Here is a 12,458-nt window from a genome sequence, read left to right on the forward strand (position 1 = left end):
TGTTAATGCCACAAACAATGTCTGGACTTACCCAGTTTTCCCCGAGATTCCTCCAGCTTCTGGATCTGGTTCTCCAGGAACAACATCGCGATCACAAATGCCACAACCGCGAGAAGCTGCAATTTGGGCGGCATGATAATTCGTAGTAGCCCCATGAAATTATCAAGACATAACGCAGGAGGGGAAGGGAGGGGGGGGTGGGGAAATAAAAGAAAGGATGGCGAGGAGGAGGAGAGGGAGTTAAAGAAAATCACACACGGAAGGAGGAGGATGCGGGTTGTGGGGAGAGAGGGGGGTAAAGAAGAAATTTGATTTTTTTTAAAAAAAATCAAAGATCAGATTTGCCAACTGATTTAACGGACATCATCGGCAGAGTAGTGGTGTGGGGGGAGGGGGAAAACACGAAATAAAAGCTTCCAGTCACGGCCTCTCGAAGCTACCCGGCATCGGTGCACTCTCGGTGCCTTCTCTCCTTAGTCCAGCCCGTCCACCCTCCACCGTCTCGCCTCCCCCACAACTCCCGCCGCCCACACCAACTGCCAGCCCGCGTGCACGCCGGCGTGAGAACGTACGCACGCGCACGCCCTCCAACCACCCATCCCGCAGCAGCCGCGCACTAAGACCCCGCCTCTCCATCTCCCAGACAGCGGCGGACGCACCAAACCCCTTCAAGTCGATTGGTTCTTCCGCACGTCAAACACACACCTCCCCGCATCTACGCATCTATTGGTCTTTTCTCACGTCAATCATGCCTACGCGTGGACAGCCCGGGTCTGATTGGTTATGTCTCACGTCAACTACGTCATGCACCGACGCAACAGCTCCGAAGGCAATTGGTCCGACCAAACGTCAATCATATGTCGCCCCGACGTGCCGACCGTTTCCAAAATTGATTGGCCTTTCTTAGATCAATCAAGCTCCAGCTGGCCTACCTTCCGAGTCAATTGGTCTGTCCTCACGTCAATTATGTTCACTGCCCACCCTCCGACAATCCCCAAAGACAATTGGTTTTTACTTACACTCTTCCCCAACCCGCTACCACTCGCCAAGATGATTGGGTCGTTGGCACGTCAATCACATGACGAATTTTAGCCGTCAGTGTCAATTGCCTGTTTCAGGATAGTGCTGAGTACACCTCTACCATGGTTTAAAAAAAAATCTAACGGTGACAAGTGTAGAAAACAAGTGTTTTTTTTTTAAAAATAGTGTGCGGCGTGATAATTTTCAGACGCGGTGAGCTTTATAATTTCCTACTGTGAAAGTGGAGGGGTCTTTCGGCGATTCAAGATGGCTGCTGAGGTTTACTTGTTCTGGCTGTTCCCCTTATTAAATGCGGTAATTATTCAATGGTTTTATATTCGTGCACTCATCCTTTTTCTTCTCCCTAGTTATGAATATGTTAATTTATTGAATGAAGGTTACTCAGATTTTGGGCAGCGTTTCCTGACGTTATACTGAGGTAGGCCTCATCGCAGGATATGTGTTCAATCCGGATATGGCTGGGTGACGTGGACTGAAACCAGCTTTTGGAGAATGCCTAGTTCGTTCTAATATTCCACTTCCTCCCCCACCACCTTCCGTAAAAATTATAGCTATATTTCATACACTTGTTGAAGGTGTCCGATCACAGTTTAAAAGTTTTGAGTGATCCCGAAGGCCATTTCTTAGTGTTCTGATACCTCCCAATGATTGGTTTGTGATTGAGTGGGTTAAATTTTTGGCTGTTTGTTGAGTTTGTTCCGTGAAGTGCAAGAATATTCTGTACCATGTCAGTACAGGTGAACAAACAATTGAAGTTATAGTGATTGATTAGAAGTTGAGCTTTGACAGCTTCAAATTTGAGAAAGAGTGGGAAGGGAAAATATCTTCAATTTAATTGTCCTGAGCGCACGTTACATTTCGAAACTACAGTAATTAAGACTTGTATTCAACACCACGAATTCAGTGAGTAAGAAAACAATTTTGTATATTTATAGGAATTTTCCCTGTGTTATCAAACAAAAGTGTAAGGGTAAATGTTGAATCAGAGATAGTAGGAACTGCAGATGCTGGAGAATCCGAGACAATTCCCAAGTGGAATATGAGTTGCTGTTCCTGCAACCTTTGGGTGGCATCGTTGTGGTACTGCAGGAGGCCCAGGATGGACATGTCGTCTGAGGAATGGGAGGGGGAGTTGAAATGGTTCGCGACTGGGAGGTGCAGTTGTTTATTGCGAACCGAGCATAGGTGTTCTGCAAAGCGGTCTCCGAGCTTCCGCTTGGTTTCCCCGATGTAGAGGAAGCCACACCGGGTACAGCGGATGCAGTATACCACATTGGCAGATGTGCAGGTGAACATCTGCTTGATGTGGAAAGTCTTGGGGCCTGGGATGGGGATGAGGGAGGAGGTATGGGGGCAGGTGTAGCACTTCCTGCGGTTGCAGGGAAAAGTGCCGGGTGTGGTGGAGCTGGAGGGGACTGTGGAGCGGACAAGGGAGTCACGGAGAGAGTGGTGCCTCCGGAAAGCAGATAAGGGTGGGGAGGGAAAGATGTCTTTGGTGGTGGGGTCGGATTGCAGATGGCGGAAGTCTCTACGCTTGGTTCGGAATAAACAACTGCACCTCCCAGTCGCGAACCATTTCAACTCCCCCTCCCATTCCTCAGACGACATGTCCATCCTGGGCCTCCTGCAGTGCCACAACGATGCCACCCAAAGGTTGCACGAACAGCAACTCATATTCCGCTTGGGAACCCTGCAGCCCAATGGTATCAATGTGGATTTCACAAGTTTCAAAATCTCCCCTCCCCCTACCGCATCCCAAAACCAGTCCAGCTCGTCCCTGCCTCCCTAACCTGTTCTTCCTCCCACCTATCCCCTCCTCCCACATCAAGCCGCACCTCCATCTCCTACCGACTAACCTCATCCCGCCCCCTTGACCTGTCCGTCCTCCCTGGACTGACCTATCCCCTTCCTAACTCCCCACCTACACTCACCTTTACTGGCCCCATCCCCGCCTCTTCGACCTGTTTGTTTCCTCTCCTCTATCTATCTTCTATCCGCCTCCCACTCTCTCCCTATTTATTTCAGAACCCCCTTCCCCTCCCCCTTTTCTGATGAAGGGTCTAGGCCCGAAACGTCAGCCTCTCTGCTCCTATGATGCTGCTTGGCCTATTGTGTTCATCCAGCCCTGCACCTTGTTGTAAGGGTAAATGTGTTGGTTAGCATAGTTGGTTGGACTGCTGGTTTGCAATGTGGAATACTGTTGACAGAATGGGTTCGATTTCTGCATCACCTGAAGTTACCATGAATGATTCTCTTTCTCAACTTCTTTTCCCCTTGCCTGAAAGGTGGTGACCACTCAGATTAAACCACCATCAATCATCTCTAATGAGAGATCAGCCCTGTGGTCTGTTAAGATTGTGGTGACTTTACCTTTTCCTTACATGGATTTCCAGAACCACTGCACAGCAGTCTTACAAAGAAATTTAGAGCTCGTGCAATAATAGGTAGTAGGGCAACATGAATACAAAATTAGGTGGCAGATCAGAAGCAGAATAAATGGTTGGTTTTTTTGGTTATGTTCTGCAAGGGATCAGTACTGCAATGCTTGCTTTTTCAAATAGGAAACTTGGCAGCCTTTGTAAACTGTGAGGGAGATAGTGTAGATGTCAATATAATATAGATAGTGTGGGTAGATTTGCACAGTGAGCGGATAGGTCACATATGCAGTTCAATACAAAGAAGTGAGATGACATGTTTCAGTTGGAGAAAATTTGAGAGACAATACAAAATAAAAGATTGATTTGAATTGGCTTTATTGTCACATGTAAACTTTTCACTGTGCTCATTCGAGTACAAGCTGCTACATTACAATCCTATCTTAGGTACAAAAGAACCTAGATACAAATTCATGGGGAAAATCAATTAGAAAAATAAAGAAATTTTTAACAAGTCCAGCATTATAGATCATAGGAATAAATTAGAATAATATTCAGAATAAGTCTTTCTAACCCAATCCATGCCATCACCTAAACTCCAGTAACTAAAAGAGACACCTCCAGTTCAACTGTAAGGGGGTTCAGGAGTAGAGGAACTGGGTGTGCATGTATGCATAACTCATTGAAGGTGGCATACTTCATAAACACTTCTTTAAGAAAAGAGGGAAGCAGAATGCAAGCAATTATAGATCATTTAGTCTGACCTCAGTCATTGGTAAATAGTTTTAGTCCATTGTCAAGGATGAGATTGTGGAATACTTGAAATCACATTGTTAAACAGGGCTAAGTCAGTATGGCTTCAAGGAGAGGATATGCCTGACAAATCTGTTAGAATTCTTTGAATAGATAACAAGCAAGTTAGACAAAAGAGAACCAGTGGATGTGATCTATTTGGATTTCCAGAAGGCCTTTGACAAGGTGCTGCACGGGAGGATGCTAAATAAGATAAAAGCCCATGGTATTAGGGGCAAGGTACTGGCATGAATAGAGGATTATCTGACTGTCAGAAGGCAAAGAGTGGACGTAAAGGGGTCTTTTTGAGGCTGGCAGCCAATGATTAGTGGATTTCTGCAGGGATCAGTGTTTAGACCACAACTATTCACATTATACAATTAACAATCTGGAGAAAGGAACTGAGGGCATTTTTTTTTTTATTCATTTATGGTATGTGGGCATTGCTGGCTAGGCATTGTTTACTACCCATCACTATAATTGCCCAGAGGACAGTTAAGAGTCAACCACATTGCTGTGGGTGTGGAGTCACATGTAGGCCACACCAGGCTATGATGGCAGTTTCCCTCCCTAAAGTGACCCAAATATGTTTTTCTGACAATTGACAATTGTTTGATGGTCATTAGACCCTTAATTCTTCATTGAATTCAAATTCCGCCATCTGCCGTGGACCAATACCTGGGTTGCTGGATTAATAATCTAATGATAATACCACTAGGTTGTTGCCTCCTGCGCAGATGACACAAAGATAGGTGGAGGGACACTTAGTGTTGAGGAAGCAGGAAGAATGCAGAAGGACGTGGACAGGCTAGGAGTTTGGGCAAAGAAGTGGCAGATGAATACAATGCAGGAAAGTGTGAGGTTATGTACTTTGGTAGGAAGAATAGAGACCACAGACTATTTTCAAAACAGGGAAAGGCTTCTGAAATCTGACGCACAGAGGGACTTGGGAGTTCAAGTTCAGGATTCTCTAAGGTTAGTATGTTGTTTCAGTTGGCAGTTAGGAAGGCAAATGCAATGTTAGCATTTATTTCAATCGGGCTAGAATACAAGAGCAGAGATTTACTGCTGAGGCTGTATAAGGCTCTGATCAGACCACATTTCGAATATTGTGAGCAGTTTTGGTCCTGAATCTAAGGAATGATGTGCTGTCATTGGAGGGGTCCAGAGGAGGTTTACAAGAATGATCCCAGAGATGAAGGGCTTGCCGTATGAGGAGCTGTTGAGAACTCTGGGTCTATACGCGATGGAATTTAGAAGGATGGGGGAGGTGGAAAAGAGAGTGATCTGATTTGAAACATTTAGATTACTAGAAGGTCTGGATTAAGTAGATGTGGAGATGTTTCCACTGGTAGGAGAGACTAGGATCCAGGGGCACAGCCACGGTTGAAGGCACGACTCTTTAGAACTGAGATGAAGAAGGCACAACTATGCCTCTATTTCCTCAGGTTGCTCAGGAAATTTGGCATGTCCATAAGGTCCTTCACCAACGTCAACAGATGCATAACATCTAGGTGCCTAATGGCCTGGTATGACAACTACTCTGCCCAGGACCATAAACTACAGAAGGTGGTGTGCACAAGCCAGACCACCTCAGAAGCCAACCTTCCATCCGTGAACTCTATTTACATGGCTCTTTGTTGCAGAAAGGCTGCCAACGTTATCAAAGACCCATTGCACCATGGTAATGATCACCTACAATCTCTTTTGTCAGGCAGAAAATACAGAAGCCTGAACACATGCACCAGCAGGTTCAGGAACAGCTGCTTCCCAGCTGTTATTAGGCTGATGAATGGACTCTCTAGCTTCAAATAATGCTGATCTTGCCTAGTGCACACCCTGTGCAATGTAACCTGTGTGCCTCTAAGTCTTTTTACAACCTCTGATCTGTACATCCTTGCCCACTATAATCTGCCTGTACTGCTTGTAAACAAAGTTTTCTTTCACTGTACTTCAGTACACATGGCAATAAATCAATCAATGAGGCAGAATTTCTTCAGCCAGAGAATGATGACCCTGGAACTCATTGCTGCAGAAGGCTGTGGAGGCCAAGTCATTAAATGTATCTGAGAGAGAGATAGGTTCTTGATTGGTAAGGGGATCAACTCTATGGGGAGGGAGAAAGCAAGCAATTGGCATGAGGAAGAGGTGCCCAACTAAGAACTAGAATGGGTACAATGGTCCAAATGGCAGCCACCTGCACTACAATAATTCAGTGTCCACTTGCATACGCCATCTTTAACATTCACAGCCTCCACCACCTTAGAGGTGAGATAAGAGTGTATGCCATCTACAAGATGCACTTCACCGGCTCTGTGATTCCTTTGGCAATATCTTCCAAATCCATGACCTCTGTCATTCAGTGGGACAAGAGCAGCAGTTGCATGAGAGTACTGCTACCTGCAAGTTCCTTTCCAAGCCACACACTGTCCTTGCTTGGAACTGGAACACTATTTTTCATTCTCACTGGATCAAAATTCTGGAACTGCACTATGGGTGTACCAAACCCCCTTCTCCCATGTACTGTAGTTGTTCAAGAGGTGGTTCACCACCACTTCCAGTGGAAAGTAGGTTGTCCTAACTACCAACACACATACTATTTACCTCGGATAATGTTGCATTAAGATCTAATCATTTTCTATTTTAAAAACAAGCTTCTGCTAAATTCCTGTCACAATTATTGGAGACTATATTGTTTCTAGGAGCCCTCTCGCGCCCTCCCTCCTGAGGAAACATGTTCTCTTGGTTAATTCACATTTAGAATACAATGAACACTTCCGGTTTATTGATTGTCAGAAAGATGTGGGCAATGGAGAAGATGACTACCAGAACTGGGAGGACATACTTAGCAGAAGGATCAAACAATCTGGGGCTCTTCTTTCTGGAAAGGCCTTTGATAACTTTAAAGGGATTTGGAGGCTTGGAGACCGCTTTGTGGAACACCTTTGCTCAGTTTGCAACAAACGACTTCAACTCCCCCTCCCACTCCTTGGACGACACGTCCATCCTGGTCCTCCTCCAGTGCCACAATGATGCCACCCGAAGGTTGCAGGAACAGCACCTCATATTTCGCTTGGGAAGCCTGCAGCCCAATGGTATTAATGTGGACTTCACGAGCTTCAAAATCTCCCCTCCCCCAACCGCATCCCAAAACCAGCCCAGCTCGTCCCCGCCTCCCTAACCTGTCCATCCTTTCTCCCACCTCAACACCCACCCCCTCATCCCTGCCTCCTTGACCCATCATCTTCCCTGGACTGACCAACCCCCACCCTAACTCCTCACCTTTATTGGCTCCATCCCCGCCTCTTTGACCTGTCCGTCTCCTCTCCACCTATCTGCTCCTTTATCCATCTTCCATCCGCCTCCCCCTCTCTGTCTTTATTTCAGAATCCCCTTCCCCTCCCCCATTTCTGAAGAAGGGTCCAGAACCGAAACGTCAGCTTTCCTGCTCCTCTGATGCTGCTTGGCCTGCTGTGTTCATCCAGCTCTACACCTTGTTATTTCATGTTCTCTTGGTTTATTGTTTCAAATCCCTTTAAAGTTATCAAAGGCCTGTCCAGAGAGAAGAGCCCCAGATTGTTTGATCCTTCTGCTAAGCATGTCCTCCCAGTTCTGGGAGTCATCTTCTCCATTGCCCACGTCTTTTTGACAATTAATAAACCGGAAGTGTTCGTTGTATTCTAAATGTGGATTGACTGAGATTCTTAAAATCAGCCTGACTAATTTCTCTGCTTTTCAATTGTATGTTTGAACAAATGGACCTTATTGTACTTTCCAATGAATTTACTTAATCTACCTTTAATGATTCGGTGTGTATATATAACTCCCATCCACCCCGATCCCTCTACTACTTTATGCTGTTTAAATGTTTATTTTCCATGCTGCATGAAGTCCCTTCGTTCTTCTGACTAAAATGTACCACCTCACACTTAATGAAATTCATTTTCTAATTCCATGCCCACTGTTGAAGTTTTATGGAAAATTCTACTTTTTTTTTGCCAAGCTCCTATGTTTCCTTGTAGCAACAGTAGCTGCATTTCACAAGTAATTATCTTGCTGTTTAACAAATGCTCCCATGGGACAATTTACTATTTAAAGGTGTGATATAATTGTGAATACTTGAGTAGCTCTTGTAGATATCCTGAGGGCTTGGTAAAGTTCTATTATTATTGATTACTGAATTACTATTATTGTATATTATTACTACTATTATATATTTTTATACAATTATATTATTATTATTATTATTATTACTATTACTATTGATTGCCAGTTTATGCAGGGAATGATGTATGTAATTCAGTATCTTTTTAAGAAGACTTCTCCAGTTGCACGTTAGTTAAAAGACTAAGTTTGAATGCATTCATATTCCACAAGTTTCATGCTGGTACAAGTTTGAAACTGCTTCGCTCCAGTGTTAAGCTTCAAGTTTACATTGGATGTGTTGGTGTAAGCAGTTTCTAAAGCACTTTTCCTCCAGGGAATCGTAGTTGGTTTTGTCAATAAACCACCAAAACCAATTTGCACCAACAGCGTATAAATAAACCATAGAATCTCTACCTCAGTTCCAGGCCAGTGCTAATGAACCACAGCCTGCTATCTTCAACTCTTACCATCGCTGGCAACGACATATGTGACAAACAGCCAGACTTCTTTAGTAATTCCAAGATAGCTTGGTAACTGTCCACTAAATCATTTAGAACATTTGCACATGTGAATGCAGAGTGAGAGGAAAGTGTTGTTCAGTTTTGACTCAACTTAGATATTTGGCATGAATTTCTGAAATCACTCAAAGAAAAGCTGTTGGATATCTGCTGGTGGCAGTAGAACGGAACTATCTTCAGAGAAAATTGGGGTAAAGAGATCACTTCTTTAAAATAAATGAAGGAAATGGACAAATACAAAGTGGAAAGGGGTGTTGAGGTAGATACAGCAAGTTTGGAGGTTTTCCCTAGCGGTTGATGCAAATTGAGGTAGTATAGTTAGCATGTTATTTTCACCAAAACTTAGTTTGGAATTAACTGAATTATATTGGCAGCAATTGCATCTTTTAACACTGAGGAAACTTCCATTTCAAGAGAAATATGAACACTTATTCTTCATTCAATTATCAGCAGTAGAAGCTGTGCAGGGTAGTTTTGTCAAATGAGGAAGGAGCTGAAAATGAGTTGAACTTGTGCCAATGCATAGTGAGGTTAGTCGCTTAGTCGTATTTAAATGTAGTTTTGATTTCGATCTCTGTTACTTCCTTTGACTCCCTGAAACCTGTGGGCTTGCATAAACATGAAAATGACAGAATTGTGATTTTTTTTTTTTAAATGCTGTCCAATGTTTTTGTCTAAATTGGCTATCATCTGGCCTGTGAGTACTATTGAGATTTATCCAATCAAAACAAAAAGTTTACATTTTTTATACCATGTCTGTAGCCTTAAGGCTACAAAGTACTTTATAGGCAATGAACAGCTAATAAAGCTTCATCCTTTTTATAAATATGTTCAAATAATTAAATTTATTTGGTGACTTCTATAAAGAATTATTTAGTATCCTGATTTGTAAAATCGTGTTACATTGGTGTGACTTAATTCTTTTGAGGCCTCTTAGCACTAAATTGTTATGTCAATGAAAATTATAATATCAAGAACTCCTGTCCCCGCCATTATATCACTTGGCTACCTACTGTCATTGCTTGGAAACATTTTTATTTTGAATTTTTCCATAGTGTCTCAAAATCATTCAAAGTTCAGCCATTTTCCAATCGTTGTAGCAGTTGGTCATGAATCTCTGCTTTCTTTGATAATAACAGTTCTGAAAATGTATTTGTTACCTGCTGACACAGTCACTTCTAATTGGACTTGTCACAGAAGTGTCAGCTGTTACAAGCTGAAGTGTAGCTGGCATGCAAGCAGAAAGTCTGGTTGTTCCTCACTTATTGCAGAATATAAATGTACATCTTGTATGGCTGACTTTAACATGTTTGCAATATAAATATTGGATGAGCCATCCAGTTTTAATTTTTACAGATTTTCTTTTACATACTCTGTCAGCTAATTCTCTTTATTAGAAACAGCACAATATAAATGTGGAATCACTGCAGACTTGGTTCTGGGAAAAAAGCACCATAAGAATTTTTTAGAATGTCAGCTGTGGTTTTATTTTAAAGAAATGTCCTGGATTAATGGAGAGGTGTTGGAGTGAACTTTCCCTCCAGATTTTTTCTTTATTTTTGTGAGTGCTACTGGCTTCTCCTTAATAGCCCCTGAATTGAGAGCAGTTAAAAGTATGTTTACATTAATGGTTCTGGAGTCCCACATAGGCCAGACCATGTAAGGCTGACTGATTTCCTTCCTTAAAGACATTAGTGACCAAGGCTGGTTTACATGATTGTAACCATGGCAACAATACTGATATATATTCCAGATGTTTTAAGTTGAAGTTAAATTTCATCAGCTTGCATCTGTGTTTAAACCTGTGCCCCAGAGCATTCACCTGGACCGCTGGATTACTAGTTCAGTGATTGCCACTATTTGTGCATGTTCAGAACCTCAATATGTTCACAAGTCCTTAGATTGGAGTTTGGATGTAACTCTTTCATCTACATACTGTCATAACACAGCATACTCCTTGTAGTTTAGGATTATCTTTATATTTAACTCTATACTTTTATTTGTGGTATTGCACATTTTATCTTGTGCATAAACAAGCTGACATAACATCTGAAATGTGCACCTTCCTTTCAAAACAAAAAGATGATTTTGAATGAAGGTGGTCATTTTCTACATGAATGTTTAGGTTTGATAAATGAAGTGCTAATCAAGCAACTGTTTTGTCCTGGATGGTGTGGCACATTGAACACTGTGTAACTGCATGCATCCTATGCATTTTGCCATAATCTGGATTTGTGACTTTCTTGTAATGGAGAACCTTTTAGGGAGTCAAAAGTTGAGCCATTAATCATGATATCCATCCTCTGACTTGCTCTAATAGTCACAGTATTATATGTGGTTTATCCAGTTCAGTTTCTCTTAGTGATTACCCTGTGAATGTAAATGGTGGAGATATTTGGTGATGGTAATGTCAAACAAACATAATGCCAAACAAGACAGGGGCACCGTCATTGCTTGGCCTTTGTCATCCCAAGCCTCTGTATTGTTGCAGTTTGCTTCTTGAAAGTTCACCTTACTGTTCCTTCTCCTCTGTGTGGTTCTCAAGTTTTTTTATTACCTTAGTTCTGGTGTGTAATCTAGCATGTTTTTACATTGCAAGAATTCATGTTTCCATTTCCAGTTAAGTAATGTGTGTACGCCCTGGTTTTCTGTTTGCAGATATATATGTGTGGTGCAGAGCTGTCATCTGAAGCCTGCCGAGAGCTTGGTTTCTCCAGTAACTTGCTCTGCAGCTCATGTGACCTCCTTGGCCAATTCAGTCTCAACCAGCTGGACCCACACTGCAGACAATGTTGCCAAGAGGAAGCCCAATTAGAAACAAAAAAGGTATTGCTCTTGTTATAAATTATACATAAATAAGTTAATCCAGATAATTTAGTTGTCATATGGAATTAGTAAGTTTTAATTACTGCCGACGCTAAATTTGGAAATGATTGTCTTTTGCAAATGAATAGTGTTATGAACCAGACTAGACTACTTCAGAATATACAAAGGAAATAGCCTAGACCCAACGTTTTTGTGTTTTTTTTTTTTAGAAAAGGCAAGTGTAAGGTGCTGTGTTCTAGATATGATTCGATTGGTCCACCACTAGGCTTTAAGCAAAACACAGTTTTTATTCTTCCAACACAGTCAAAATGCAAACAAAAAATAAGAATTGGAACAACTTTAACACCATTGAAATACTCAATAGTGGTGACACAGTGGTTCAGTCGTTAGCACTGCTGCCTCTCAGGCCAGGAACCCAGGTACGATTCCACCCTCAGGCGACTGTTTGTGCAGAGTTTGCACATTCTCCCCGTGTCTGCGTGGGTTTCGTCCAGGTGCTCCGGTTTCCTCCCACAGTCCAAAGATGTGCAGGCTAGGTAGATTAGCTATGTTAAATTGCCTATAGTGTTCAGGGATGTGTAGATTTGGTGGATTATAGGGTGACGGGTTGGTGTGGACTTGTTGGGCTGAAGGGTCTGTTTCCACATTGTAGGGATTCTGTGTTTACCCATTACTCTTGAAGTAGGCCTTCTGTCACCGCCATTGCAATACTTTTCTGTCAGAGAAACAATGCAGAGCAAAGAGACAACAAGGTGCAGAG

General features: G+C 42.6%; 1 protein-coding gene across 1 annotated transcript in view; it reads left to right on the forward strand.

Moving 5' to 3' along the window:
- The first annotated feature begins 1,068 nt into the window (after window positions 1–1,068).
- selenof (selenoprotein F) overlaps window positions 1,069–12,458 on the forward strand; it is a 45,402-nt gene continuing 34,012 nt past the window's right edge. The window contains exons 1-2 of the mRNA XM_020522744.2: window positions 1,069–1,335; window positions 11,531–11,698. Coding sequence (XP_020378333.1) covers window positions 1,288–1,335; window positions 11,531–11,698 — 216 coding nt within the window. The 5' untranslated portion in view covers window positions 1,069–1,287. The remainder of the gene's footprint in view (window positions 1,336–11,530; window positions 11,699–12,458) is intronic.

The sequence above is a fragment of the Rhincodon typus genome, chromosome 10 (assembly GCF_021869965.1).
Source record: "Rhincodon typus isolate 14 chromosome 10, sRhiTyp1.1, whole genome shotgun sequence".
Lineage (NCBI taxonomy): Eukaryota > Metazoa > Chordata > Chondrichthyes > Orectolobiformes > Rhincodontidae > Rhincodon > Rhincodon typus.